At 37.6% G+C, this 27,676-nt stretch overlaps 1 protein-coding gene across 4 annotated transcripts in view; it reads left to right on the forward strand.

The window, feature by feature from the left end:
• The window catches only part of SOHLH2 (spermatogenesis and oogenesis specific basic helix-loop-helix 2), a 73,790-nt gene that overhangs the window by 37,173 nt on the left and 8,941 nt on the right, over nt 1–27,676 (forward strand). For 2 of the 4 annotated variants that reach the window (XM_025462490.3, XM_049100838.1), the window contains exons 7-11: nt 5,119–5,266; nt 5,416–5,507; nt 6,579–6,700; nt 11,567–11,823; nt 13,254–14,272. In XM_025462490.3, the coding sequence (XP_025318275.1) occupies nt 5,119–5,266; nt 5,416–5,507; nt 6,579–6,700; nt 11,567–11,823; nt 13,254–13,274 (640 nt within the window). In that variant the 3' untranslated portion in view covers nt 13,275–14,272. Of the gene's footprint in view, nt 1–5,118; nt 5,267–5,415; nt 5,508–6,578; nt 6,701–11,566; nt 11,824–13,253; nt 14,273–27,676 lie in introns of those variants that run through there. The other 2 variants (XM_035717720.2, XM_035717742.2) reach the window with 2 other exon arrangements.

The raw sequence follows: 27,676 nt of genomic DNA on the forward strand, positions 1-27,676 counted from the left end.
CCTTCTCAGTCTATTAAAGGGCATCTATGAAAACCGATGGCTAGTATTGTACTTAATGATGAAAATCTGACCATGTTCCTTAGATCTGGAAAAAGTAAGGAGTGTACATTTGTACTACTTCTATTCATCATGGACAAAAATGTCCTAGCCATTGCAGTTAGGTAAGAAAAAGAAAAGCATACAGATTAAAAAGGAAGAAGCAAAGCTTTCTTATAGATGGCATGAATATTGTGTGAAAAGTGCAAGGACGCCTACAAAACAACCCTATACAACCAAAAGATTAATATAGCAAGGTTGCAGGATATAAGGTCAATGTATAAAATTTAATTGTATTTTTATACATGAGTAGCAAACAATTAGAAAATGAAAATTAGGACACCTCCGTGTCTCAGTTAGTTAAGCATCTGACTCCTGGTTTTGGCTCAGGTCATGATCTTAGGGCATTGGGCTCTCTGCTCAGGTCATGATCTTAGAGCATTGGGCTCTCTGCTCAGTGTGAAGTCTGTTCGAAATTCTTTCTCCTGCCCCCTACTTGCATTCTTTCTCCTCTCTCTCAAAGAAATAAAATCTTAAAAAAAAAAAAAAAGAATATGCAAATTAAAGATAATTACCTTTTTTAAAAGATTTATTTATGTATTCATGAAAGACAGAAAGAGGCAGAGACATAGGCAGAGGGAGAACCAGGCTCCCTGCAGGCCAATGTGGGACTCTATCCTGAAACTCCGGGATCATGCCCTGAGCCAAAGGCAGATGCTCAACCGCTGAGCCACCCAGGATCCCAAAAATAATTACTTTTACAACAGAGTAAAAAAAGCCTTGTAATACTTAGGAAAAAATATGCAAAAGACACATAGGATCTATACATTGATCACTCAAAATATTTCTGTGAAAACTAAAGAAAACCTAAATCATGCATTATACCATAACTACAAATTGAAAGAATCATTATTGTTAAGATAGTAGTTCTCACTGAATTGAAATATAACTTTATTTGAATATGAATCATAAATCCAGTAGGGATTTTTTTGGGTAAAAATTGATAATCTGATTTAAAAATGGAAAAGACCTAGAATATAAAAGGACTTAGAATAAGGCAATCTTGAAAAACTACAACAAAATTGGAAGAAACTATCTGACCTCAAGACTTAATATACAGCTACAATAATCAGTATGTTACTATCATAAAGGTTGACCAATAGATCGATGGAACAGAGTATCCTAATACTGGGCCCACACATTTGTGTTCACTTGATTTTCAATAAATCACCAGAGCAAACTTATTGGGAAACAAATCTTTTCTATAAATGGTCTTTGAATATCTGGATATCTAAATGGAAAACAATGAACTTTGACCCCTTACTCATACCATATAAAAATTAATTCAATATGGAGCATAGACAGATCTATATTATAAAACTAAAACTATAAAGCTTCTAGAATAGCACTGTTTAGTAGAACTTTCTGCAGTGTTAGGAATGTCCTCATTTGCATCCATTGTCTAATGAAGTAGCTGCTAGTCATTATGTAGTTGTTGAGTTTTTGAAATCTGTCTATTGTAACAGGAAGTTAATTTTAAATTTTATTTAACTTTAGTTTATATTTAGATAGACTAATGGCTATATATGTCTATGTAGACCGGTCTAATGGGCTATATTGGACAGGACAGCTCTAGAAGAAAGCATAGGAAAATGTCTTCATAAGCTGAGGGTGGGCACCTGTTCCTTAGACCTAGAAAACAATAACTATAAAAGAAAGAATAGGTGAATTCGACTCATCAAAAATGAAAACTTTTGCTATCAAAACATACTAGTAAGAGAGCAAATCGGCAAAATATAGATGGGGAGAACACATTTGCAAAACAAATATGCTGACAAAATTCTGGTATTACAAGATACAGTGAAATGATAGGACACTTGCACCCCAACGTTCATAGCAGAGTGTCCACAATAGCCAAACTGTGGAAGAAGCCACATTGTCCTTCGACAGATGAATAGATAAAGAAGATGTGGTATGTGTCCACACACAATGGAATATTACTGAAGCATCAGAAAGGATGAATACCTACCATTTGCTTTGACATGGATGGAATGGAAGGTACTATGCTGAGTGAAATAAGTCAGTTGGAGAAAAACAATTATAATATGGTTTCGCTCATATGTAGAATATAAGAAATAGTGAAAGGGACCTTAGGGGAAGAGGGGGAAACTGAGTGGGGAAAAGTCAGAGAGGAAGACAAACCGTGAGACCCTGACTCTGGGAAACAAAAAAAGGGTTGCAGAAGGGGAGGTGGGTGGTGGGATGGGGTAACTGGATGACAGGCATTAAGGAGGGCACATGATAAAATGAGCCCTGGGTGTTACACTGTATGCTAGCAAATTGAATTTAAATAAAAATGTAAAATAAAAAATAATAAAATTCTGGTATTACAGATAATAAAGAACCCCTAAAGATCAATACCAAAAAGATCTGCAGTTCAGTTAAAATGGAGATAAAAATACTTGAACAGACACTTCACAAAGGAAGATATGCAAGTGACCAACAAGCACCAAAAAAAATGCTTAACATAATTTGTTATAGAAATGCAAATTAAAGTATGAGGTACTACCATATATACCTCAGAAAGGCCAAAATGCTAAAATTAAAACTGCTGACAATATTAAATGTTGTCAAGGATTTGAAACAACGGGAACTCTCATACACTGATGGTGGGAGTGTACAATCATACTATTTTGGGCAAAGTACTACCAGTTTCTTATATATTTATAAAATTAACCCATTAATTCTATTCTTAGATATGTTCCCAGAGAAATAAAAACATGCATTCACAAAAAGATTTACAGAATGATCTAGCAGTTTTATTCATAATGACCAAAAACTGGAAACAGTGGAAGTGTTTATCAGTAAGAGAATGGATAAATAAACTGTGGCATATTTATACTATGGAATACTATTACTCAATAAAAAGGAACAGATTACTGATAATGAACAAATCTCAAAAATATTGTGCTTAGTGAAAGAAATCTTATATCAAATGGCATATGCTAAAAAAAAAAAAAAAAAAAAAAAACAAAAAAAAAAAACAAATGGCATATGCTATAAGTTTTGACTTATATGAAGTTCAGAGACAGGCAAAACTAATATGAGATGGAAAAATATCAGAAATGTCCCTTTTGATAAGATTGGGAAGGAATATAAGGAACTCTCAGGAGTTGTGATAATGTTAATTAGGGTTTTTGTTACATAGTTTTTTGCATTTGTCAAAACTCAACCTTTAAGATGTGTATATTTGTTTTATGTAACTTTTATTTGAAAAAAATAATTAACTTTCTAGCTAATATGTTTAAGAGTTTAGTGTCTTAAGTTTACAATTTACTTTGAAATGCTTCAGTATAATGAAATGGATCACTGTACGGCCAGTGGGATGATTCATATGTGACAAAGCATGTTCATTGTATATTCTAGGTAGGTGCAGTATATATATGTTCTCTTTATAAATCCTTCTTTCAGCTTTTAAGCATTAATATCTTAAATTCTTTCAGTCTTTCTGTGTCTTTGAACATTTTCCTAATAAATGTTGGAAAAAAAAGTAATATGATTTTTTAGTGTAAAAGTGACTTGTACCCAGCAAAAATATTTGGGAAATATAAAAAAATGAAAAGCCCAACCATCCAGAAATAACTATTACTTTATGGTTTTGCTTTCAAGTCTTTTTATGTGCTTTATTTTTACTTTAATGTCTGTGATCATATTTTATATATTTCCTTATGTTTTATACTTATATCCTATAAAATATTCTGTTTTTCCCGAGTAAGGTTTATAGCATATCATTTCCCCTGCCAGATAGTATTCTACTGAGTTAGTATACTATAGATTACTTAAGTACCCATCTATTTTGTGTGTTTAGGGTTTTTTTTATGTCTTACTGATATACCACTATAATGGATATTGTTTCGCAGAAAGTTTGTTCTGTTTTAGGCCCTTGTAAGTGGAAGTACCACATCAAAGGGTATGAAAAATTTCAAAAAGAAAAAGAAAAAAAGAAAAAAAAATTTCAAAGCTCTTCATACACATTTGTCAAATTGTTGACCTTTTTTCTAGAATAGTCCCTGAGATACCTCTATAGAACCCTAAAAGAGGTTGCTCAAAGTTTAGTTAAGACACCACTGACCTAGAATATTTGAGTTATTCACAGGCTATATATCAAATTGCATTTTCTTTAAGATTTTTTTCTGAGAGAGAGTGAGAGCATAAAAAAGGGAGGAAGACACAGAACTCCTAGAAGACTACCTATTTTTTAATGGATTTTTTTTTTTTTCCATTTTGAGGCCACAGATTCCTGCTGGTAATTGGCAGAACCACCATTTGACTACGTGTGTGTGTGTGTGTGTGTGTGTGTGTGTGTGTGTGTGTGAAGGTAATGAACAAATCTGTTCAGCACAAAACAGGTGTTTAATAATGTTGGTTAAATGAATGCATGCATAAATGAAGGTACCAAAGGCTTAGATTTACATTTCCTGTGCATTTCCTCTCAGAACTGTGAAAGACTTAGGTTATCAGGCTGATACTAGCCTGAATGATGTTCTCATTTGCATATTGGTTTTTTGTTTCATTCTCATATCTACCTCATGAAGAAAGCAACTTTCTGATTTTTCTTTGGCTCAGAACACAGAGTTACATGTAAAGCCCATGTAATTACAAGATACTAACTGATCTGTTTTTGGAAGTGTGGTCCAGGTCACAGTGACATGAATTGTCTCTTGTTTTTGGTCTCCTAGGCTCTAGTGTGAATCACAAAAGCACTTATGTGTAGCATACCTCTCTATCCTCTGAGGGAGGTTTCCACAGGCAGGGTCATCCTCCACACTGCAGCAGGCCAGGGGCAAGGGAACTGGGGCTACCGTCACCGCAAACATTGTGCTTGACAGCAGTGTGAGCTGATGCCCTAGGCAGCTTTGTGGTTCCAGGGCCTGGGGAAGCTGCTGGCTTATGGGGACATGGCCTTTCTGTGAAAGAGACTAGATGGGAAGGGAGGTAGTTCCTCTGAAAACAAACCCAACAGGAAGGATTGTTTGTCCTTGTGTATAAGGAAGAAAATGAGACTATCCTTTCTCTGCTTAGAGAACGAATCAAGTATTGCTGTGAGCAGCTGCGTACTCTGTTACCATATATAAAGGGGAGAAAGAATGACACGGCTTCTATTCTTGAGGCAACCGTTGATTATGTGAAGTACATCCGGGAGAAAATCCCTCCAGCTATTATGGGCCAGGTATCTGACTCCAAGCCCTTGAATTTTATCCTCATATATAGTGCTTTAAAGCCATAGTTTTATTTTTTATAATTGGAAATATATGTGTGTTTGTATATATGAAAAAATATCTGTATCTAAAAAGAGATTTCTCTCTCTCTCTCTCTTAGATTACGGAGGTACTTCAGAGCAATAGGAGGTTTTGTAAGAAACAGCAAATGTCCATCCAGCTGTCCTTTCCAGGCACAATCATGGCACAAAGGTATGATGAGGGCTCTTGTGCATTGGAAGTTGGCTTGTTACTTTCCTCTGATGCTAATGCTAGAAGTATTGTAGACAGACACTGAACCCACCTGTAATGAAAACTCAGGTATTTCATTAAGAATCAGTGAGCTTGGGAAGCCCCGATGGCTCAGCGGTTTAGCACCGCCTTCAATCCAGGACATGATCCTGGAGACCCGGGATCGAGCCCCACATCGGGCTCCCTGCATGGAGCCTGCTTCTCCCTCTGCCTGTGTCTCTGCCTCTGTGTATGTGTGTGTGTCTCTCATGAATAAATAAATAAAAATCTTAAAAAAAAAAAAAAGAATCAGTGAGCTTGGGGTACCTAGGTGGCTCAGTCATTTAAATATCCAGATCTTGATTTCAGCTCAAATCATGATCTCAGAGTGATGAGACCAAGCCCTGCATTGGGATCTGCCCTGGCCATGGAGCCTGCTTGAGATTCTCTCTCTCTGCCCCTCTAAGCGCCCCCCTCACCATGCATACACACATGTGCAAGCACTCTCTCTGTCTCAAAATCAGTGAACTCTTCCCATTGCCAATGTGTGTCATTTAGTCACAGAGATAAAATATATAATATTCTCAGTCCCATGATCCTTTCATCATTTGACTCACTTCTATTTCTTCTCTTAAAAATTCCAAAGATCTTAAAGTAATGTTTTATCTGTAGTGATGATCATGACTGGCAGACCCACAGGGGCAGGATGCATTCTAGCATTCCTCTGTTATAGGAGGTCATGGGCCCTGGAGCAGTCCAGACCTGTTTTAGTTGGGGGTTTTTGAAGAATATGCTAATACAAAATGTGACATGCCAAATGAATGTCCCTTATTTAATATTATTAGAATACATAAGCAAGGAAAAACTATAAAGCAAATCATTCCTCCATACCTGAAATTATCATCATGAATCCTATTCAAACCATTTGTTCTTATGCCTAAATCATCCATAGTTTAGGCTCTGTGGACTTGAGTGATAGTAGAACAACTGAACTCAGCAGTGTGCATGTTGTCTTCCTTGAGAATTGTATAAAGTGTTTTTTTGTCATTTAAGGGAAAATGGTGTGTTGACAAGCACTTATTCACCTATGAGAGGGATCAGATTCCTGGCTAATAAGTGCTTGAATGTGTACTCTGTTCCTGCCTCAGGGGGCTCCTTGGATGAACCTGTAAGAGGTGAGTTCCACCTGATAACCTGTGTGGTTGTAGTATGCTAGGGTTACTTGGATGTCCTATGCACTCCTGTGTTCCTGTACATTCACTGCTGTAGCCGGGGAAAGGAGTAGGGCTAGAAGGTTATACCATGAGTCCTTTTGGTGTTGCCTGTTTCAGGTACACAAGATGGCCACAGGCATTCATATGGTGTTATCTCAGAAATTGAGCTCAAAATTGACCATTGTTACTGGAAAGCTCATCATCTTTTTATGGAGGAGTAATTGACATATAACATTATATTAGCTTCAGGTATACAAGATGACGATTTGTTATTTATATACAGTGTGAAATGATCACTGCAGTAAGTCTGCTTAACATCTGTCAACAAGATTATAATATTCTTTTTCTTGTGATGAGAACTTTTAAGATCTAGTCCCTCAGCAACTTTCAAATATATAGTATAGTATTATTGATTGTAATCACCATGCTGTACATTATATCCACATGACTTTTCTATTTTGTACCAGGAAGTTTTATACCTGGTTGAAGTATATACCAGTTTGACTGGTTTCACCCATTTCATCCCCCAAGCCCCATCTCTGGAAACCACCAGTTTGTTCTGTGTATCTCTGAGCTTGATTTTTATGTGCTTATTTTTTGAGATTCTGTATATAAATGAGATCATACAGTATTCCTCTTTCTCTAACTTATTTCACAAAGCATAATGCCCTTAAGGTCCATCTATATTGTCATAAATGGCAAGATTCCATTCTTTTTTATGGCTGAATAATATTTCAGTGTGTGTGTGTTTATAGATCTATATCTATCACATTTTCTTTACCCATTTATCTATCAATGGATACTAGGTTCTTGGCACTTGTCAATGATGCTGCAATGAACAAAGAGGTGCCTATATCTTTTTGAGTTAGTATTTTTATATTCTTTGGATAAATACCCAGAAATAGGATTGCTGGATCATATAGTAACACTATTTTAATTTTTTTGAGGAACCTCCATATTGTTTTCCAGTGGCTACATCAATTTACATCCCCACCAACAGTTCACAAGTATATATATCCTTACCAACACTTATTATCTCTTATCTTTTTGATAATAGCCATTCTAATGGGTGTGAGGTAATATCTCATTGTGGTTTTGATTTACATTTCCTTGATGATTAATGATGTTGAGTATCTTAGCCATTAGCCACTTTATGTCTTCTTTGGAAAAATGCCTATTTAGATGCTCTATCCATGTTTAAATCAGTTTGTTTCTTTGATATTGACTTATAGGAGTTCTTTATGTATTTTGGATATTAACCCCTTACCAGATATATGACTTGCAAATGTTTTCTCCCATCCCATAGGTTTCCTTTTCATTTGATTGATGGTTTCCTTTGCTGTGCAGAAGATTTTTGGCTTGATATTACAGTCCCACTTGTCTATTTTTGCTTTTGTTGCCTTTCCTTTTGGTGTCAAATCCACAAAATCATGAAGACCAAGACCACTGGTCTCCAAGACCAGTGTCAAGAGGCTTACTCCCTGTTTTCTTCTAGGAGTTTTATGGTTTCAGGTTTTTTTTTTTTGGTTTCAGGTTTTATGTTTAGTCTTCAATCTATTTTGAGTTAATTTTTGTGTATGGTGTAAGATAGGCATCCAGGCCCTTTTGCATATTACTGATCGATGATAAGCACATTGGTGACTTTGTTACATGAATAGAATCTAAAGGAAAGGGAAGTACTCAAATTAATTGAGTACTAACTATGTACTGAGCATTTAGCATATTGACTATTTACCTCCTTCACATCTTTGCTAACATGTCACCTCCTCAGTGAGTCTCAACCACTCAATTAAAACTGCATACTCCTTTCCAGCATCACATAGTGCATGAGACTTCTTATATACTTTCTCTACTCTATTTTTTTCCTAGCACGTATTTCCTTCTAATATTCTTTACTTGGATATGGTCATTTTTTTAATTAAAATTATTTATTTATTTATTTATTTATTTTTATAGATCTTATTTACTTACTCATGAGAGATACGGAGTGGGGGGGCGGGAATCAGGCTCCCTACAAGGAGCCCCATGCGGGGCTCAATCCCAGATCCCAGGATCACACCCTGAGCCAAAGGCAGATGCTTAACCACTGAGCCACCCAGGTGTCCCACTTGGATATTTCTTATTGCCTGTCTTCTCCCATTGGAATAACAATTCTGTGAAGACAGGGAAATTTTTTTTTTTGCCTGTTCTGTTCATTGCTGTATTTCTTCTACCTAGAGCAATGACTAGCATACAGTCTGTACTCAAGAAACCTTCCCTATATGCATATTCCTTGTGGAACAAGTATTTACCAACTGGGAGGCATGCCCATGTACTTGTAGAAATAAGAAGATAGAAAAATGCAGAGCCAGAGTAAAAGAACACTGCTACCAGCTTGTGACTTTTCTATTCTGAAGGTTATTCTTCACTGAGAGCCCAGTAAGGTACCAAGCTGCTAATCTTCATGTTGGTTGCTAGGTGACAGGACACGCTTACATCTGTCTTCCGTGCCCAGGTCTGAGGTCACTCTTGTGCTGACTTCTTTGAAAGGATTCCACTTGTTTACTTCACCTCCCCTTATCTGGGAATGTTCTTTCCATGCTGTGCCTGGGGAACTCCCTTAGTTCTCAGCTTAAATGTCCCTCCTTGAAAAATGGGGGCACGAGGATAAAGATGCTTCCTTGTTCTTACGAAGCTGGCAAATTAGTAGCAGAGAAAGTTACAAAAGCAAATATGATTCCTGTGGTACTTTGAATGCTATAGTAGAGGCACTGTGCATGATATGTGGACGTAGTCAAAGCCATAGGAACAAATGATGTTACTAGGGATGCTGACTAAAGTCAAAAGAGAAAGAGACCAAAAATAGAATATAGCTCTCCTTGTTCTAAAATCAAATTAAGCTTCAGGGTGTTTTATTAGTTAATTTAGACTTCTTTCCTGACTTAGGGGAGAAGGGAGAAGAAGAAAGGAAAAAGTAGCCATGAGCCATGATTAATCTACTTCAAGGAGTGGTGGCTGAATATCACCCAGAATGATTATGTCACCTTGGATTAAATTAGCAAGAGGTCAGGCCCCAGGCATATGCCTGTCAGTGTTACCTCTTGGACATCCAGTGCTTACTTCTGCGTTCTCACTATTTATGTTCTGCAGAAACTCTGAAGCACTGTTTTCCTGGTGCTAAGTTCAGGCCTCTCTGTGCCCCAGCGTCTCTCAGTTTTCATCACCTAAAGCAGCTGCTCCCATGAAGACACAGATATGCTAGGACCATAGACTTTACGCCATGTTCAACTTGGAGAAGACCTTGAAGGTCGTTGAGTCAGACCCTCCAATTTGAATTTTATTTATACATGGTTTTCTATTTGGAAAGCAATATTAGTCCTTCATGAGCCCAGCTATCACTGTTCATTTTTAATATATTTCCTTCAAGTCTTTTTCTGGGTATATTTTTCTACAATAGTACTCACATTGGACATCCCGACTTTATTGCCTTCTTCTTGTACTTAACATCATGTTATATATACTTTAATTTTTTATTTTGTAGCCCTTATCACCATTTTAATTAATTTAGTGGTTTATCAAATAAATTCTAGAAAAGTCTTCTTAATGATCTTCCAGTTGCTACTTTTAGTGTTTGTAGTTTTGTGGGGAGAGTGATTCTATCTATAATATAGGAGATATTTCCCTATACATAGATTTTTCTATATTTTGGACTTTTCCTTGGGCTAGATACCTGAAAGTGTGTAAGGAATGAGTTCCAGAATGTCAGCACATAATATAGCTCATAATGCAGGTTGCCAAATTGTTTTTGAAAGAGTCCTGGAACAGTTAAAATCAGTTAAGTCTTCCAAAGTCACTTTTACCACCTAGGTCAGTAAATTGAAGGCTGGATAAGTGAAATGACCTCGTGATGTCACCAGGTGTCTGTTAATGTCTGACTTGTAACACAGAAGCACTGATCTAATTCAGTGTTTAGATTTTATTAGGTTCCCTTACCTGTTTTTTTCCATAAATCTCTGTACATATTTGCCAAAATGATTTTTCACAAATATGCTAGATACATTTGTATGTAAAATAGACAAAAATGTCTTTACTTTCATTATTATTAATATCCAAAAGAAAATAAGTAGGTATTCACAGTGTTACTTCAGATTCAGATTGGTAACATTCATAACATATTTTTAAATCTTTTCATGCATTGTAGTTACCGTATAGAATATAGATATATAATTATACAACCCACTTCGTTGAAAGAAAATCAGCCAAACTTTGTGACTGACTAGAGTTCTATTTTCCAACATTCTTCCTTGCTTTGTAGGGGTCATAGGGATAGCCACAATTTTCATTATGGTGAAAGCCACACACACATACATACACACACAGGCACAGATATCTGATGCTTCTCTAGACTCTGTCTTTTGGGGCACCTGGGTGGCTCAGTGGATGAGCATCTGCCTTTGGCTCAGGTCATGATCCCAGGGTCCTGGGATTGAGTCGTGCATCAGGCTCCCTGCAGGGAGCCTGCTTCTCCCTCTGCCTATGTCTCTGCCTCTCTCTCTCTCTTTATCTCAAATAAATAAATAAATAAATAAATAAATAAATAAATAAATATTTAAAAAAATAAAATAAACTCTGTCTTTTGATGACATAGTAACACTGATTTATAGTATGTGTGTTGCACTAGCTGCCACTGCTAAAAAGTTGACTATTTTTCCATCAGCATTGGAATATATGAGTAGTATAAATTTATAACATGAGGAAATGAAATCGAGGACAATTGATTTCAATACAGTAATTCCAAGTTACAGAGTTGTGAATACTGATGGGTATTTGTTTTCTATTTTCTTAAAGGTCAGTCCAGCTCTACTTCAGAGAATGCAATTGGTGATATGTATAAAACTCGAATTCCCAGCAAAGCTCTCTCTCTTAATTCTTTCCATGCTGTCAGATACTATTCTAAAGTCATCCCTTCCTATGATGCAGCTGCCATAACAAATCAGAACATTTCAGTTCATTTTCCATCAGCTGTTCCTAAAGTCTCAAAGTTTCTTCCTCAGCACTGCAATTCTGTGCTGGGCCAGACGTGCACAACACATCCCAACTGTCTGGTAAGTCCTCTGGGATCTTCAATCAGATTGGATTCTTTCATTCCAGCCATTAGGGTCCTCTAGCTTGCATTTCATTGTTAGTAGTCTGATCAGAAGTCTTTTAGATTGGGACCAGATGCATTTAATGCAGGCTCTCACTCCCCATACTGCAGGGCTGGTATTTAGATATCCAGAATTAGTAAATCTGGATGTGGCACTGCTAAGTGTGACCATTAGTGGCCAAGTGGGACCTGATTTCCTCCAGAGCCCCTCCAGCCCCTCTGCTTCTATGATGCCACATCCCATTTCACCAGCCTCCCCCTCAACTGGCCCCCTAACTGGCTGCTTCTTTATCTCTTTGGCTGGGAGTAGTCAATCATACTAAATGAAAATCTGATCTTCCAACATGAATTGGGCTGATTTCAGATTCTAGATGTCCTCGTATCACAGATATTTATGGAGCATCCATTCTGTTCTAGCATTGTGGTAAGCACCAAGAATATAGTGTATAGAAAGATGTGATCCCTGCCTTAGTGTGATAGGGATGCAGACATAGAAGCAAGCAATTGTGATGCCCCCTGGGGCATGTAGAAGGAGCACTCTAGTATATGTAGTATAATCTAGAAATATACTATCTAAGCTGAGATCTGAAGAATAAGAATTAGCCAAGTAGAGCTATTGGGAGTAAGGAGGGCAAAAGGATTCTAGGCAGATGAATAGGTACATATAAACAATGTTATTTTTTTAAAAAAATGTTTCAAGTTTTTATTTAAATCCTTGTTATATAAACAATGGTATCTTTATTTTTTGGAAGAATTATCCCATTTTAGGAGAAGATCCAAACCAGCCTGGCCTTTTTAAATAGACTTCTGATAACCATAATATAGTTACTAATACTTTTGCATATTAATAATAGCTAACATGTTTTGAGCACTCAATAAGTAATGTGCTAAATGCTATGTGTACTTAATGTGGATGATCTAATGAATCCTTGAAACAATCCTTTGAGGTAGGTGCTATTATTATTTTCCATACGACATCTTTAAAATGGGAATAATAATGACCTTCCCAAAAAACATTTATGAGAAAAATATTTTAAAGATAATTACAAAGAAATTTTGAAATATAAATTATCTACATTTATAATACTGTTGCTAATGATCATCAGTATACCAACAGTAAAACCAGGGTAAATGAAAAAGATTGAAACTTTTTTTCAAGTGTAGACCTATACTTCTGTGTGTAGTTTTTTTGTTGGAGAATTGTTGTAAGACAACAGTTACTTTTAATAATAATGAAAATACATATTTTAATGGACTTATTCACCTGAAGATTCCACATGATTTTATAAATCATTTCATATTGCTTTAGGACATAGAAACTATATTTGTGACATTATGAGTAAGAACAGGCCAGGATTCAATTAATGTGATTTTCTTTCCCCTTTGCAGCAACAGTTTTGGGCATATTAATAGCACATGTTTGAAATTCACACTCTAGACCACCTGTTGGTTGCAGTTTGACAATACAGGAAGAATGGAAAAGACTGATCTTGAAAGCTACACCCAGAGACCTAATATCAAAAGAGTTTGCACTCTGTGGCTTCTGATAAATGTGCTAAAAGCTTCTGCAGATAGATAGCAAAAGTGCTAGCCATCCGCTTTCACTTATCTTCATATATACTTGTATCTCCCCCAGCCAGAGCACCACAAAAACAAATGGCCTGGTGACCTGGACTTTTTTTTTTTTTTCAAAAAAGATTCCACAATTTATGATCCACTATAAGGAAGGTCCAGATTAGAGAGGTACTTTGATGCTCCAGCATGAGTGTAGATGTTGCAATCTGATTCTTATTTTTAGTATCACTGTGAATTACTGTCTCTCATTTCTAGGTGGTATCTTTCTAGATTTGACATTTTAGAGAGCTTCCTTTGTTATTCACTATTCAAACTAAGATATCTTAGTTTGAGAGAGGTGTTTATCTCCTTACTTGACTCCTAATGAATAAATTAATGTGTTTGTTTTTGCATTTGATAATCCCTTGAGTGAAATGATAGCTAATAGGTAGATTTTTCTTTCTGGATCTTCATTTACAGCCTAATAGATCTTTCTTTGTTTTTTACCTTCTCCTCCCTACTGGTATTAGAAAAGACTGCCGAAAGTTAGGGGAGAAAAATATTTGTTTTATATTTCACTGAAATGTTCTTATGCATTATATAAGTTTTATTGTTAAAGAAAATATTCAGTTTTGACCCTGAAAATGGTAATCTATCTTTGTTTTGTTTAATAAATATGTGTTCCCTCTTTTAGTAGTACAATGTAGGGAATTTAATTTTACTTTTTGAAAAGTAAGATTAGGCATAGCCTAATTTTTATGTTAAATTGTATAATTTTTCTTTGAGGATGCCATGATGATGGAACCTGTAGATGTTTGACAAACTTTATAAAGGAACTAAAAGTTTCCAATTAAGATTCTATGCTTATTATTACAAATGTGTGCTTGACTGTTTATATGCTTGTTTTTAGGAGTGATTGCTTAGACATTGTAAGAAAACCTGTTGAGGTATTTTGGGCACTTGAGACCACTTCCTATGTTCACAACTGGTCTTTGTTGTTACTGGGACTTTTACTTTGCATCAGAATTTCCTTAGGTGCACATGTGGATCATGAGAGACAGCCTGTGGCTGGGAAGTCAGCAGAAGACCTCAAGAGTCCTGGCTCCTTGCTGTTCTCAGACCCCCTTTTCCTTTCAATATGAAGAGCAAGGCTACTAGATTGATTGTTAAAGCTCTGTTTTTTCCAGTGCTGCTTCCCATGATCCTGAACTTCATGCAGGTGTCCAAGTTTGTTTCTAAATTATGCTCTTCCAAGTAAGTTCAACTCTCAGCCAAGGAAAAAGAAACAGTTGGGCTTTAGCCCATTAAAAAAAAAAAAAAAAAAAGCAGGACTTTCCCTTGTAGAATCAAGTTGGCTGGTCATGAGACAGTTGAAGTACTACTTTTGCAATGAAAAAGGTGCAAGAAGTTTGCCTAGAAAAAGTGACAGCTTGCAGGCTTCACACTGGTGATACAGCAGACACTGGCCCTGTCTGAACAAGGAGTAAGGGTGGAAACAAACATTTATTGAGCCCTTCCTGTGGCCAGAGAAATTATTAGACTTTTTCCCAAGAGAAAGACTAAGGTTTTAGTCTTGATCACTTCTATATTTTCAACATCAGCCATCTTGCTGGTTGGATGAATGGACGGATGCACAGGTGCTTGGATGTGGAGCCAAGAGGTGTAGGGTGTGAGTTTGAGTAATGACTATGATAGAGGAAAGCAAGAGACATAGTCAAGTACTTAGGAACCCATGTGAAGTAAAGATAGATGGAAGAATGAAAGTTAATGTGTAGCCATCAGTATAGTTTTCATTAATGGTTTATCAATCTGATTAGACGTATTTCCTTCCCCTCTCTTCAAATATATGAATTAGATGGTCTCCCAGCATGGCAGAAATGACAGTAATTGGTAATGTTTATAAACACAACTTTCGTATGTTTAAAGGAGAACACTCAAATATTGAATAATTCAAGAATTATTCGGTCACTTATTAATTTGTTCAGCAATTATTTCTTTGAGAGGTACTGTCTTAAATGCTGGAGATACAACTATAAATGAGGCATAGTCTTTTTTACCTTCTATATCCAGGAGCATGGAGTCTACTGGAAGAGACAGGTAAAACATATTTATGGTGGAGTTTGGTGAATGCTGTGACAGGGGAGAATATGAGTACTACTGGGGTCCTAGAAGCATCATGCATCTATTCAGGAAACTCACAGGAGGCTTTCAAGGATAGTGGCATCTCAGATAACCTCATCTCTGAAATTAGTGAAAAAGTACTTGCCTCCTAATGTTATGAAGGTTAAGTGAGATGTGTGTAGAAACCCCTAAAATGTGCCCTGGAACATACAAAGCATTCAATACCTGTATGTGATAATCGTGGTGATAATAATTAAGCTGAGATTTTAAGAATCCAGAGGCATAGCTGTAGCCAGATGGTGGAGATGTGGGGACCAGTGAGGAAGATGAGTTTTCAGGCAGTGAGAACTGCATTTGCAAAGGTACCAAGGAAAGGACTGCATAGAACAAATGGGGGAGTAAAGGAAATTCCACAGAGCTATTCATGGAGTTCAGGTGTGGGATGGAGAAAGACTGGAGCAAAGAGACAGCCAAGGGCCATGTGATATTGCCTTGATTGAACTTATCATGGTGCTCATTGCTGTCATAATATTGATGTAGTCAGATTTGCATTTTAGGATCACCACTCTGGTTTCCAGTGAATTAAAGGCAAAATGAATTGAAGGGGGCTAAAACCAATTAGGGAAAGGAGGTAGCTATTTTGGTAATCCAGGCAAGAGATAGCCAGAAATAAGTCATTGGCAGTGGGAATGAAGAGAAGTAGATAAATCTGGCTAATGTTAAGGGGACAGAGTTAGCAAGACTTAGTAGATGATTCAGTATGGGGATTGTGAAGAAGTAAAGCTAACAAACACATGGGTTTCTGGCTTTGGTAGCTGGACAGATAGTATTAAATGACCACTAAGGGAACACAGGGAAAGAGCATTTGGAGGTCTGGTACTGGAAGATGACAGTTTTATGTGGGGACATGCTGTGTATAGGATATCCAAGAGGCATTCAGATTTGTGTAGCACAGGTGGGAGATCTGGATGAGAGGTAATATGGTTTGGGGAGTCATCACCCTGGGGTAGAGGGAATGTTAAAGTTGGGTGCTTACTTAGATCAAACATTAGATGGTAGATTGGCCCAGATGATTCATAAGGGCCTTCTAACCCTGCAATTCTAGTATAATTCATCATAAGGAGTCACTTGGGCAGGCTCATAGTGTCTCATGACATTGTAAATTACCAGAGGTTCGAGATATTTTGGTAAAACCCTCAAAGGCAAAGAGTACAACTTGCCAGTGGCAACTGTATTTGTTTGCTGGTTGCTTTTTGAATTGTGGGAAGTTTCTCTGAATCTCTAGTTTCTGAAAAATTAAAAACTTAGGCAGTACTGGTTCTATTTCTAATGTGACAAAATAGTAACAAACTGCTGAGGCAAGCAGTGCCTACCCCTCTTTATGGGGCATCAGTTTCACTTTGGTCACCTCCCATCTAACTTGCCTCACTTATTGAAGTGACTTGCCTAGTCTGTGTAGGTGTTCTAGTGTGACTCCTATATAGGGAAATCACTTTGGGGAAGAGATGGGGGCAGCCTGTTAAAATACAGATTCCCAGGCCATACCCTACAGGGTCAAATTGGTAGACTTGGCTGGGCTAATACTTGGGAATCCACATTTTAACATGGCCAGATATGTTGCAGGTATCTGATTATCCTACTTAAAAACCCAGTGCATATAGAGGCGCCCGGGTAGCTTAGTTGGTTAAGCATCGACTTGATTTCAGCTCAGGTCATGATCTCAGGATGGTGAGATTGAATCTCATACTGGGCTCTGCATTCGTCAGGGAGCTTACTTGGGATTCTCTCTCTCCCTCTGATTGCACCCCCCCCCCACTACCACTAATGCATACTTTCTCAAAACAAAACAAAAACCAATGCATATAAATGGATGCAGATGCCTTAGAGGACATGAAAACAGAGAGTAAAACCGTACATCACTGACTTCCAAACCTGGCAGTGCGTCATACACACTTGTGGATTTATGAAAACTATATATAACAGAACTCCTATCCCAGAGATTCTGATACCATATTTCTAGAATGGGGCCTGGTACCCTGCATAGAATGATTAGGCAGCCAGGTCTGGGAGCCACTGTTAGATTTATCACATGCATGTTAAGGGCAGATGTCAAGAGGTGAAGCACAAGGAGAATAGCTCTTCTGAACTGGACAAGTCAGCACTGAGAGGATAATTACTTCTAGACTAGGTGATTGAGAAAGATTTTGCTGAGGAAGCGGGTTTCAGAAATTGCTTTGGTCGGTCAGAAAGAGAATTAAGTAAAAACATTTTTATGCCCTAAGTATAGTTGTGGGAAAACTCAAAGGTTCGAGAGTAGACCAGAGGGTTTTTAAAGCATGACTAAAAAGAGTAAAAACCCAAAAAAGGAGGGTAGGGTTTTGATCCCTTTAGTTCATATTAATGGCAATGGAAACTGCTTATGTGAAGGCAGGTGCTTTCTCATTATTATTAAATCTTTCATGTTTTATAAAATTACTCTAAAGGTACTGTTAAAAGTAGAACACCACTTTTGCAAAACAATGAACATTGGAAAACGTCATTTCTTTGAATACTCGACATTGACATAACAAAATCTTGAGGCCAGAACCTGTCAATTTTCTGTGCAACTCTTGGGCACACTATTGATTTTCCCCTTTCCTTCTGCCTGTTACATGGGATAAGAAAACAGGAAGCCAACAGATCACCTTGGTTAATCGGGTATCAAGAGCTTGTTTCATCACTGTGGAAATATGACACTCTTATGGAAGACAGTGAAACTTCTTATCTCTGTATTTTTCAAGATTCTTTTTACATCTCAGAATAATGTTCTTTCTGAAAACAAAAAACAGGAAGACACACACACATGACCACATTACTTATGTGTATGCTGCTGAATTTAACTCATCAGACTCCAGAAAAAAAAGGTTTTTTTCATATTTTCCTGGAAGCAAAGATTTCTCAAAGTCAGATTATAAACAAGGTGGGCTTGGGGATCCCTGGGTGGCTCAGCGGTTTAGCGCCGGCCTTTGGCCCAGGGCGCGATCCTGGAGTCCCGAGATCGAGTCCCACGTCGGGCTCCCGGCATGGAGCCTGTTTCTCCCTCCTCCTGTGTCTCTGCCTCTCTCTCTATAAAATAAATAAATATTTAAAAAAAAATAAAAATAAACAAGGTGGGCTTGAGCACTGCTGGGAGAAACTTCAGGGAAACAGACTTCAAAAATACATAGATAAACTTGTTCTGAAAAGTCTGCTGAACCATATATCCTAAGAAGTCCCTGCAAACGTATATTCCTTTCCACTTATTTCTTCTCCAAATAGTATTAAGGCTAATGTGAGGGTGTTGGGAAGGGGTGTGTTTTATCAAACACTGAATTCTGTCTCCTTTCATCTTGTCTCAGGCTGTTTTCTTGTGTCTTTCAAAATAACAGCCAAAATCTTTAAAAATTCTAAGGCTTAGGCCTTGTAAGACCCCATGCCACTTTTAAACCCCAACAATAGGTCTCAGTACTGCAAGCACTGTGAAAAGTCCTTGCCAGTTATTTCCCTCCACAGACCTGAAGTTGAGCTCAGTTTTGGACTACAAGCTACTAGAAAATAGGAAATCTTTCCCATAGCCATGTGCATGTTAGGGTAGGTACACAGAAACAAGAATAAACATTGATTTTCCCCCCTACTGCTTTGGTCTCATACTGCTTTTCTCATGTTGTGGTATTCTAATACTCTTAAACCTGTTGTTTATAAAGCATTGAAGGATAAAAAGACTTGTAGGATTTAATTCCCTTTCAGAAGGGAATATTATTTTTTAAAAATATTTTTGGAAAAAAATATTTTGGGGTGTTTTTTTGGCTTTTTAAAAATATTTTAAATTTTATTTACTATAATCAAAAAAGAAGGCCAGTGTGATTGAAACATTGGTTTTCTCTCCTTGTGGAGCACTCTAAACCTTACTCTTTTATGACATATAATTGGCAAAATAATTACTTTAAATATCTTGCTAAAAAAACACTCCAGACTTTTTCCCAGAATAATAGGAAGTTCAATTCTTTTATAAGGTTAGTGAGTCCAGACCTGGACAAAAATGCCTCTAAGTTTTCGATAGAGTCAAAGGAAGGGGGATCCCTGGGTGGCGCAGCGGTTTGGCGCCTGCCTTTGGCCCAGGGCGCGATCCTGGAGACCCGGGATCGAATCCCACGTCGGGCTCCTGATGCATGGAGCCTGCTTCTCCCTCTGCCTGTGTCTCTGCCTCTCTCTCTCTCTCTCTCTCTTTCTCTGTGTGACTACCATAAATAAATAAAAATTAAAAAAATAAAAACAAAGGAAGGGTTAAGGAGCGAGATACCAATTAAGTTATTTCTTTTTCTTTAGAAGTAAAAAATGTTTGAAAAATTTGAATATGAATGGATTATCTTGGCATTAAAAAAAGCCGTTATAAAGGGTTAATCCTAATCTTAAGTAACTGAGAAATGACTGCAGGGTTTGCTCTGAGCTCAAAATACTCCCTTACTTTGAGTCATGTGAAAAGAATTTTTTTTTTTTTAATTTATGATAGTCACACAGAGAGAGAGAGAGAGGCAGAGACATAGGCAGAGGGAGAAGCAGGCTCCATGCACCGGGAGCCCGACGTGGGATTCGATCCCGAGTCTCCAAGATCGTGCCCTGGGCAAAAGGCAGGTGCTAAACCGCTGCGCCACCCAGGGATCCCATCATGTGAAAAGAATTGTATATGGAGAAGGGGATTCCTTTCTTGACCATTATTGCCCTCACTCTCTGTAGCAAGAGCTGAGTTTCAATATAAATATTATTACTGGCCACAAGACTTCCCAGCTCCTTTTTAAAAACCTAGCCACAGACCCTGACTGGCAGAGAGTGTGTTTGTACTTAGTATCACTATCAATTCTCCCTAAAATGGAAAACCTACAACAAAGGATGCAATAAAATGCTGCTCCCAGGGTGGCATTGTGTCAGTCCAAGGGGCAGTTACAGGGAGATCTTGTTGAAGGGTTTGTACTTACAACCTTGGCTCTGGTCCAGCTATGGCTGGGAAAAATACTCCCAGTTCTCCAGCTTTTCAGCAAATGATGTAAATTCACTCTACAAAAAGGCACATCCTCTGGCATTGTTTGGTGGAGGTGAACTTGAAGGTGCCTGTATGAGTGGTTTGCTTGTTGAGGCTCAAAATAGTTTGCAAAAAGAGAGTACCTAGCCAGGTTAGCTGCATTAGAGAAATTGAGTTAAAATATTAAATCTCAGCCACTAGAATTGGCTTTGTGTCATTTGGGTATTTTCTTCAAATGCTAATGGAAGCTCAAGAATACTAATCAGATCCCATTGGCAAGCAAGCTAGTCACAGCAGGCTTCCAACTGAAAATTATTTTTCACTGTCTACACATGTATCCTGCTACCCCTTAAAGGCAAAGCAAACCCATTGGTGATTGTGTTCCTTCTATGGCCAGTCTAGGCTTCCCACAGTATGTCCCTAATACGACTTGCTCTATTACATTCCCTGGCCCTTAACTCTTTGTCAGCAATGCCTAATGCTCTTTTCTGTTCAGCAGTGGGTGACTGCCTTACACATGAGCCCCTAAGCTTCCCAGAGTAGTCTTGGGAAAATCATGAGGTTAGAGGTCAGAGTGGCTTGATTGAAGCCTAGTTCCACCACTTATTAGCAGCATAAATTTGAGCTAATTATTTACTTAGTTACACCTGTTTCCTCTTCTATGAAACAGGGGTGACAATATTCACTTAGCTGATCAGGCTCTGAGAACTGAAGATCATACTTATAAAGTTCTTGGCATGCAGTAGATCCTCCCTAAGTAGTAGTTGCTATTATTTTGCTGAAGAGTTTTTGCTTCCCTTCCTACAGCCTCTCTGCTCATGAGGACACTCTACACAGGAGGAAAAAGAATCACAATTCTCAATATCATTTCATGCCACTCTTACAGCTTTGTAGGACCCTAAACAGTGAGGGTTTCTTTCAGAAGCTGTCTCCCTTCCTCTGTGACTAGCCAGAAAGCAGAACAACACTTATATTTGGTACCCTCATCCCCATCCCCCACCACTTTCCACACCTCCCACCAGAGTCAGGCTGAAGCATTTTTGTAGCAGGGAGGGAATAAGCAATTTGGATTCTCCACCTGACTCTAAGGTTAATAAGGAGCCTACTCCTGGGTTTTTTTTTTCCCCATACTCCTGAGTTATTAATCTCCATGTCTAGGGTTTCTTTTGCACCATCATAGGCCAGCTTTAGGGGCTCATTTATGTGAGAGGCAGCATGGCATATTTGATCCCCAGTTCCATTGCTTCTCTCTTTATTCAGGGTTCATGAGTACTCAGTTTCTCTGAGCCTCATTCTTATCATCTAAGGCACTAATACCTAACTTGCAAGTTTGTTCCCAGGATTAGAGAAAATGCACATAATATATCCTCATTGAAGATAGCACCTTTCCCATAGTAGGAGCTCAATAAATAATTGCTGATTATACTTTTTTACTCTTTATTTTTGGATAAGCTTTGCTCTGTCCCTTCTTTGCTGAAAGTATGCAGTATCCCACTGGTCATTTCCCCTCATAATTTCTGCTTTCTTGCCTTTATTTATTTAGACCCACAGACACCATCAAACAACACTAATCATTGGTACCATTTTGATCTTTTCAAAGACTCATTTGTTTTATAAACCTAACTTAGGTTTATAAAATTCAAACAACATTGTATAACAGAGTAAAAATCTCTTTCTTCTGAAATCCCGTTCTCTCTGGAGGTAACCATTCTTAACAGATTGGTATGTTTCCTTCTAGATTTTCTTTTATGCACACAAAAACATATGAATTATGCATGTGGAGAGACATTTAGATTTCAAACAAAATTAGAATCATATAGTATTGTTCTGCATTCATTTTTTCCCCTCCTTGTTTATGGGCATTTTCCATACTGTTATGTCAAGACTTCATTCTTTTAAATAGCTGTGTTCTATTTTAAGAATATCTCAAAATATAGTTTCCCAATGACAGAGATTTATTTTTTCTTCAGTTTTAAGTTTTCTTTACAAACTATTATAATTATATCTTTGCATGGTTATGAAAATGTATCTGTGTGATATCTTTAGCCAAGAAATACTTATTGAGTACCCTCCACATGAAGCTTAATTTCTGAGGGGGAATACCTTAAATAAATAAATTTAAAATGTTATATTAGCTAGTCATGAGCTGTGAGTGCACATACATGCGTGTGGGGAGGGGGCAGAGGGAGAGGAAGAAAGAATACTAAGTAGGTTCCATGCCCAGCATGGAGCCCCATATATGGCTTGATCTCATGACCCCAGCATCATCCCCTGAGCCAAAATCAAGAGTCAGATGCCCAACTGACTGCACCGCATAGATGCCCCCAAATTTTCTTTTAAAAATATCATTCAGGGGGGAAAAAAAGAACCAGGGAATGTTGGCTCGGTAAGGAGGGTGGGAAGGGCACTGTAAAGAGGATGATTGGATTGGAGTATGGATAAAAAAAATAATTGGCACCACAGCACTAGACAGAGTGTTGAGATGTAAGGATAAAGTAGGGGGTAGGATCAGATGTAGTGGTTAGAGAATGGGATATTCAGCATCATGCATATGGAGTGGGTGCTCTTATTAGTGTAACCTTTGGAGTGTTTTTTCTCATTCGTGAGAAAGTAATCATACAGGGTTATTGAGAGAACACATACACCAGTAACCCCAGCCAGGCCTCATTTATCCAATACTATGAGCAATGTCCACGATAGCCAAACTGTGGAAGGAGCCTCGGTGTCCATCGAAAGATGAATGGATAAAGAAGATGTGGTTTATGTATACAATGGAATATTACTCAGCCATTAGAAACGACAAATACCCACCATTTGCTTCGACATGGATGGAACTGGAGGGTATTATGCTGAGTGAAATGAGTCAATCGGAGAAGGACAAACATTATATGTTCTCATTCGTTTGGGGAATATAAATAATAGTGAAAGGGAATAGAAGGGAAGGGAGAAGAAATGGGTAGGAAATATCGGACAGGGAGACAGAACATAAAGACTCCTAACTCTGGGAAACGAACTCGGGGTGGTGGAAGGGGAGGAGGGGGGGTGGGGGTGAATGGGTGACAGGTACTGAGGGGGGCACTTAACGGGATGAGCACTGGGTGTTATTCTGTATGTTGGCAAATTGAACACCAATAAAAATTAATTTGTTATTTAAAAAAATACTATGAGCTGTTGAGAATCATATTTTGGGATATGAACACTCCAGAAAACAAATACTCAAATACAAAACAAATTTATGTTTTATTTTAGTAATTTTGATAGAATTCTTTCTAATGGCCAGTAAACTGAATAGCTTAGATCTTATCACTAAGATAAGACTGTACTTGAAGAGAATATGTGCACAGAGAAAAGTACAAGAGAGTGAGAGAGATTATGTGAGCACTTTAAAGAAATGCCAATGTTTTCAGAGATCAACCATTTCCCAGGAATTAGATTTTATAAGGTAATAAATTTCTATTTTTATAGCAGATGTAGGAAGGAGACTCTGGTTATTTGCTGATTAGTTGTTTTATTTCCAGTCAATAGCAATATGTAGGAAACGAAAGAAACAGAAACACTGTAAGAGGCCCAGATTAATGTAACCCCAGATACAGAGTTCAGGAATACGAAGTAAGTGCCAAGTACTTGATGTGCTGAGAAAGACGGATAAGTCTTTAGATTGATAGAATGTGACTGGATCCAGATGAGTCCTCCTCTTGAGTTGAATGGTAAGTATGTTTAAAATGGGAGGATAAAGTTAGCATTTCAAGTCTGTTAAGGGAAAGTCGATTATTCCAGAAACAGTGATAGCTATTTGGGAGAAAAGATAGAAGCAGTAAAGCTGTATTCCTACCACATTCAACATTATTAATTCCTAATATATTAAAGAGTTAGGAATTAAAAATCAAAACCAAAACAATTATTAAAACAGATGTTTTTGTAAACTTGAAGTTTTCAATTAATATAACTGGCAAATGACTTGTTTCTTTAGTATAAAAAGAGCTCTTTAAATCAAAAAGGAGAGACGCCTGGGTGGCTTCGCCGTTGGGTGCCTGCCTTCGGCTGGCTCGGGTCGTGATTCCGGAATCTGGGAAGGAGTCCCGGATCGGGCTCCCTGAGAGGCGCCCGCTTCTCCCTCCACCTGTGTCTCTCTTTCTCTCAGTCTGTGTCTCTCATGAATAAATAAACAAATATTTAAAAAAGAATCAATAAGGAAAAGACAAGCAACCAGAAAGAAAAATGGGCAAAGTTAATATTTTCATGCAGAAGCATATGGAAAACAAATGTATGGGAAGAGGTTTATGATAATCATTGATCAGTAAAAACATGAGCTATTGTCCCACTACTAGATCTGGCAAAAGTTACAAACTTTAGCTCCGTGTTGGCAATAGAGTGGGGAAAAACTCATATGTGGAGAGGAGTTTAAATTTGCATCACCTTTTTGGCAATGTTGGTTAAGATTTTAAATGTATGTATTTTAATTCCACAATCCCATACCTAGGAATTCATTATAAGTTCAAGATCTCCCCCAGAGGTGACATAAGGGCCATAAAGACAGCTGTCACCTTTCTTTTTCCCTCCAATCACAGCACAATCTGCCCCACCACTAAAAGTGAAACCAATCCCCAAAGAGCCAATAATTAGAAACAATTGCCCGTCAAAGGCCACATGGACTAATTAGTCCCATGCCTATTTAATTGTCTCCACCAGAAGAAGTCTTAAGGTTCTCGTGTTACTCTACCATCATTGTAGCTCTTGACATTTCCTATTTGGACCCAATCTCCCACCCCACCTTGAGCCCAAACTCTCTGGAATACAGTCATCAGCAAAATCCTTTGTACCATACTCTTTTCTAGACCTTTCCCTATATCCCCATCCTAGGAACTCTCCAGTATTAAAGAGGGAGAGGGGACAATTGCTAGAGGAATGTCCTTAGTAGTCAAGAGGGGATGAGTGTCCCTATATACAGAGTAGATCTCGTAGTACAATAAACATGCTTTAATATCTCCCATTTAAAAAGAAAAAACTCCAAAGAGCACCTGGCTGGCTTAGTTGGTAGAATATGCAAATCTTGATCTTAGGGACATGAGTTCAAGCCACATAGGGCAAAGATTCTACTTAAAAAGTGAACAAACAAAAATCTTTTGACTCCACTTCCTTCCCCACACTCCAACTGTCCACCCATAGTCACGTCCTTCCAGTTACCACTCCATTTCTCCAGTCTCTTTTAAAGCTTCTTGAGAGAATTGTTTTATGCTTGCCTTCTTCATCACCTCTCATTCTCTCTCTCTAAACATTTTTACTGAAGTATAATTAACCTCCTGGAAGGTGCACTAATAGTAGGTATGCAACTCAATGAATTATCATAAAGTGAACATACCCTGTACCAACACCTGTGTTAAGAAATAGAACAGTCTACAACCCAGAAAACTTATTCCCTCTTCTACTTACTATACACCCCCTCTTCTCCCAAAATAACTATCATTACTTTTAACACAGCACATCATTTTGCCTGTTTTGAAAAATTGCTTTGGAATAATATGTATTTCTTTGTGCATATTTTCTTTTGTGCATTATTATGTTTGTGAGATTTATTCCAAGTTGTGGTGTGTATCAGGGGCTAGATCATATAGGACCTAGCAGGGCCTGAAGATTTATTTTCTGAATGTAATAAAGCCCTTGGAAGGTTTTAAGAGAGGAGCAACAGGATATGATTTTTGCACTAAAAGTCTCATTCAGCTACTACCTTGAGAATAGATTGAGCTGGAGAGTGAGGATGAAAATGAAAGCAGAGAGATTGGTTAGGAAACTGCTTCAACAATCCGATCACATTATTCTCCAGCTCTAAAAAGAAGAGCATTTCAGGTCAGTCCCTCAGTGGAGCTAAACAAAGCAATAATAAACCAAGCTCAGTGTTGGACTGCAATAATTAGGCCAGCTATCACAGTTTAGGCCCAGAAAATAATTAACACCTTCACAACAAAAATAGCCTTTGGAAACAACTGTAATTTTAAAAATTAAAATAGGATGATTTATGGCTGAGAATAAAATAGAAGCTTCAGTATTCTGAAAATTTGTGTCTTAAAAGCAAAATTTTTGTGTTCATCAAACACAAAAAACATACTCAAGGCCAGGAAACCAAACTAATTTCAGCTCCAAGGGAAAAGGACAGGATGATAATGCTCATCAAAAACTGATTGATAAGCAGTGTTAAATCTATAGATTGCCTGGACATACATATGGAGATACAATAACATACTATCCAGCATTTTGCATTACTGTTTACAATAATTCTTGTTATGCTTAGCACTTGTGGCAAAGGACAAAAACAAAGGACAAAAACTTGGTAACAAGTGTTTTTATTTTTATTTTTTTATTTTTTTTAACAAGTGTTTTTAAATGATTTGGTTGAAACCAAGGATTATGTGTGGTTGGGTTTTCATCTATGACTGTACATTTGGTCTTGGTCCTGAGAGTTCTCAACTTTTGAAATGAAAATTTTAATGTTTTTACTCAGATCCAAATATTTTTTCTGTGTTGGTTTTCATAGCACCCTGGATAGGAAATCAGGCTGAAACCTGATGGATTTTATATCTGGGAATATGACAGATCCCAGTTTAAGTCATACACAAAAATCAACTCAAAATGGATTAAAGACTGAAACCATAAAACTCCTAGAAGAAGACATAGGTGGTAAGCTCCTTGACATTGGTCCTGGTACTTTTTGGATTTGACACCTAAAACAAAGGCAACAAAAGCAAAAAATCAACAAGTGGGACTATATAAAACTAAAAAGCTTCAGTGAAGGAAACCAGCAAAATGAAAAGGAAGCCTATGGAATGAGAGAAAATATTTGCAAACACATATCCTATAAGGGTCTAATATCCAAAATATAGAAAGAGCTCATACAACTCAATAGCAAAAACTAAGGGGGGGAAAAACAATTAAAAAATGGGCAAAGAATCTAAATAGACATTTTCCCAAAGAAGTCATACAAATGGCCAACAGATACACTAAAAGACACTCAACACTGCTAATCACCAGGGAAATGCACATCAAAACTATAATGAGCTATCACCTCACACCTGTTAAGATGCCTTTATCAAAAGACCAGAGATAGCAA

The sequence above is a fragment of the Canis lupus genome, chromosome 25, assembly GCF_003254725.2.
Source record: "Canis lupus dingo isolate Sandy chromosome 25, ASM325472v2, whole genome shotgun sequence".
In the NCBI taxonomy this organism is placed as follows: domain Eukaryota; kingdom Metazoa; phylum Chordata; class Mammalia; order Carnivora; family Canidae; genus Canis; species Canis lupus.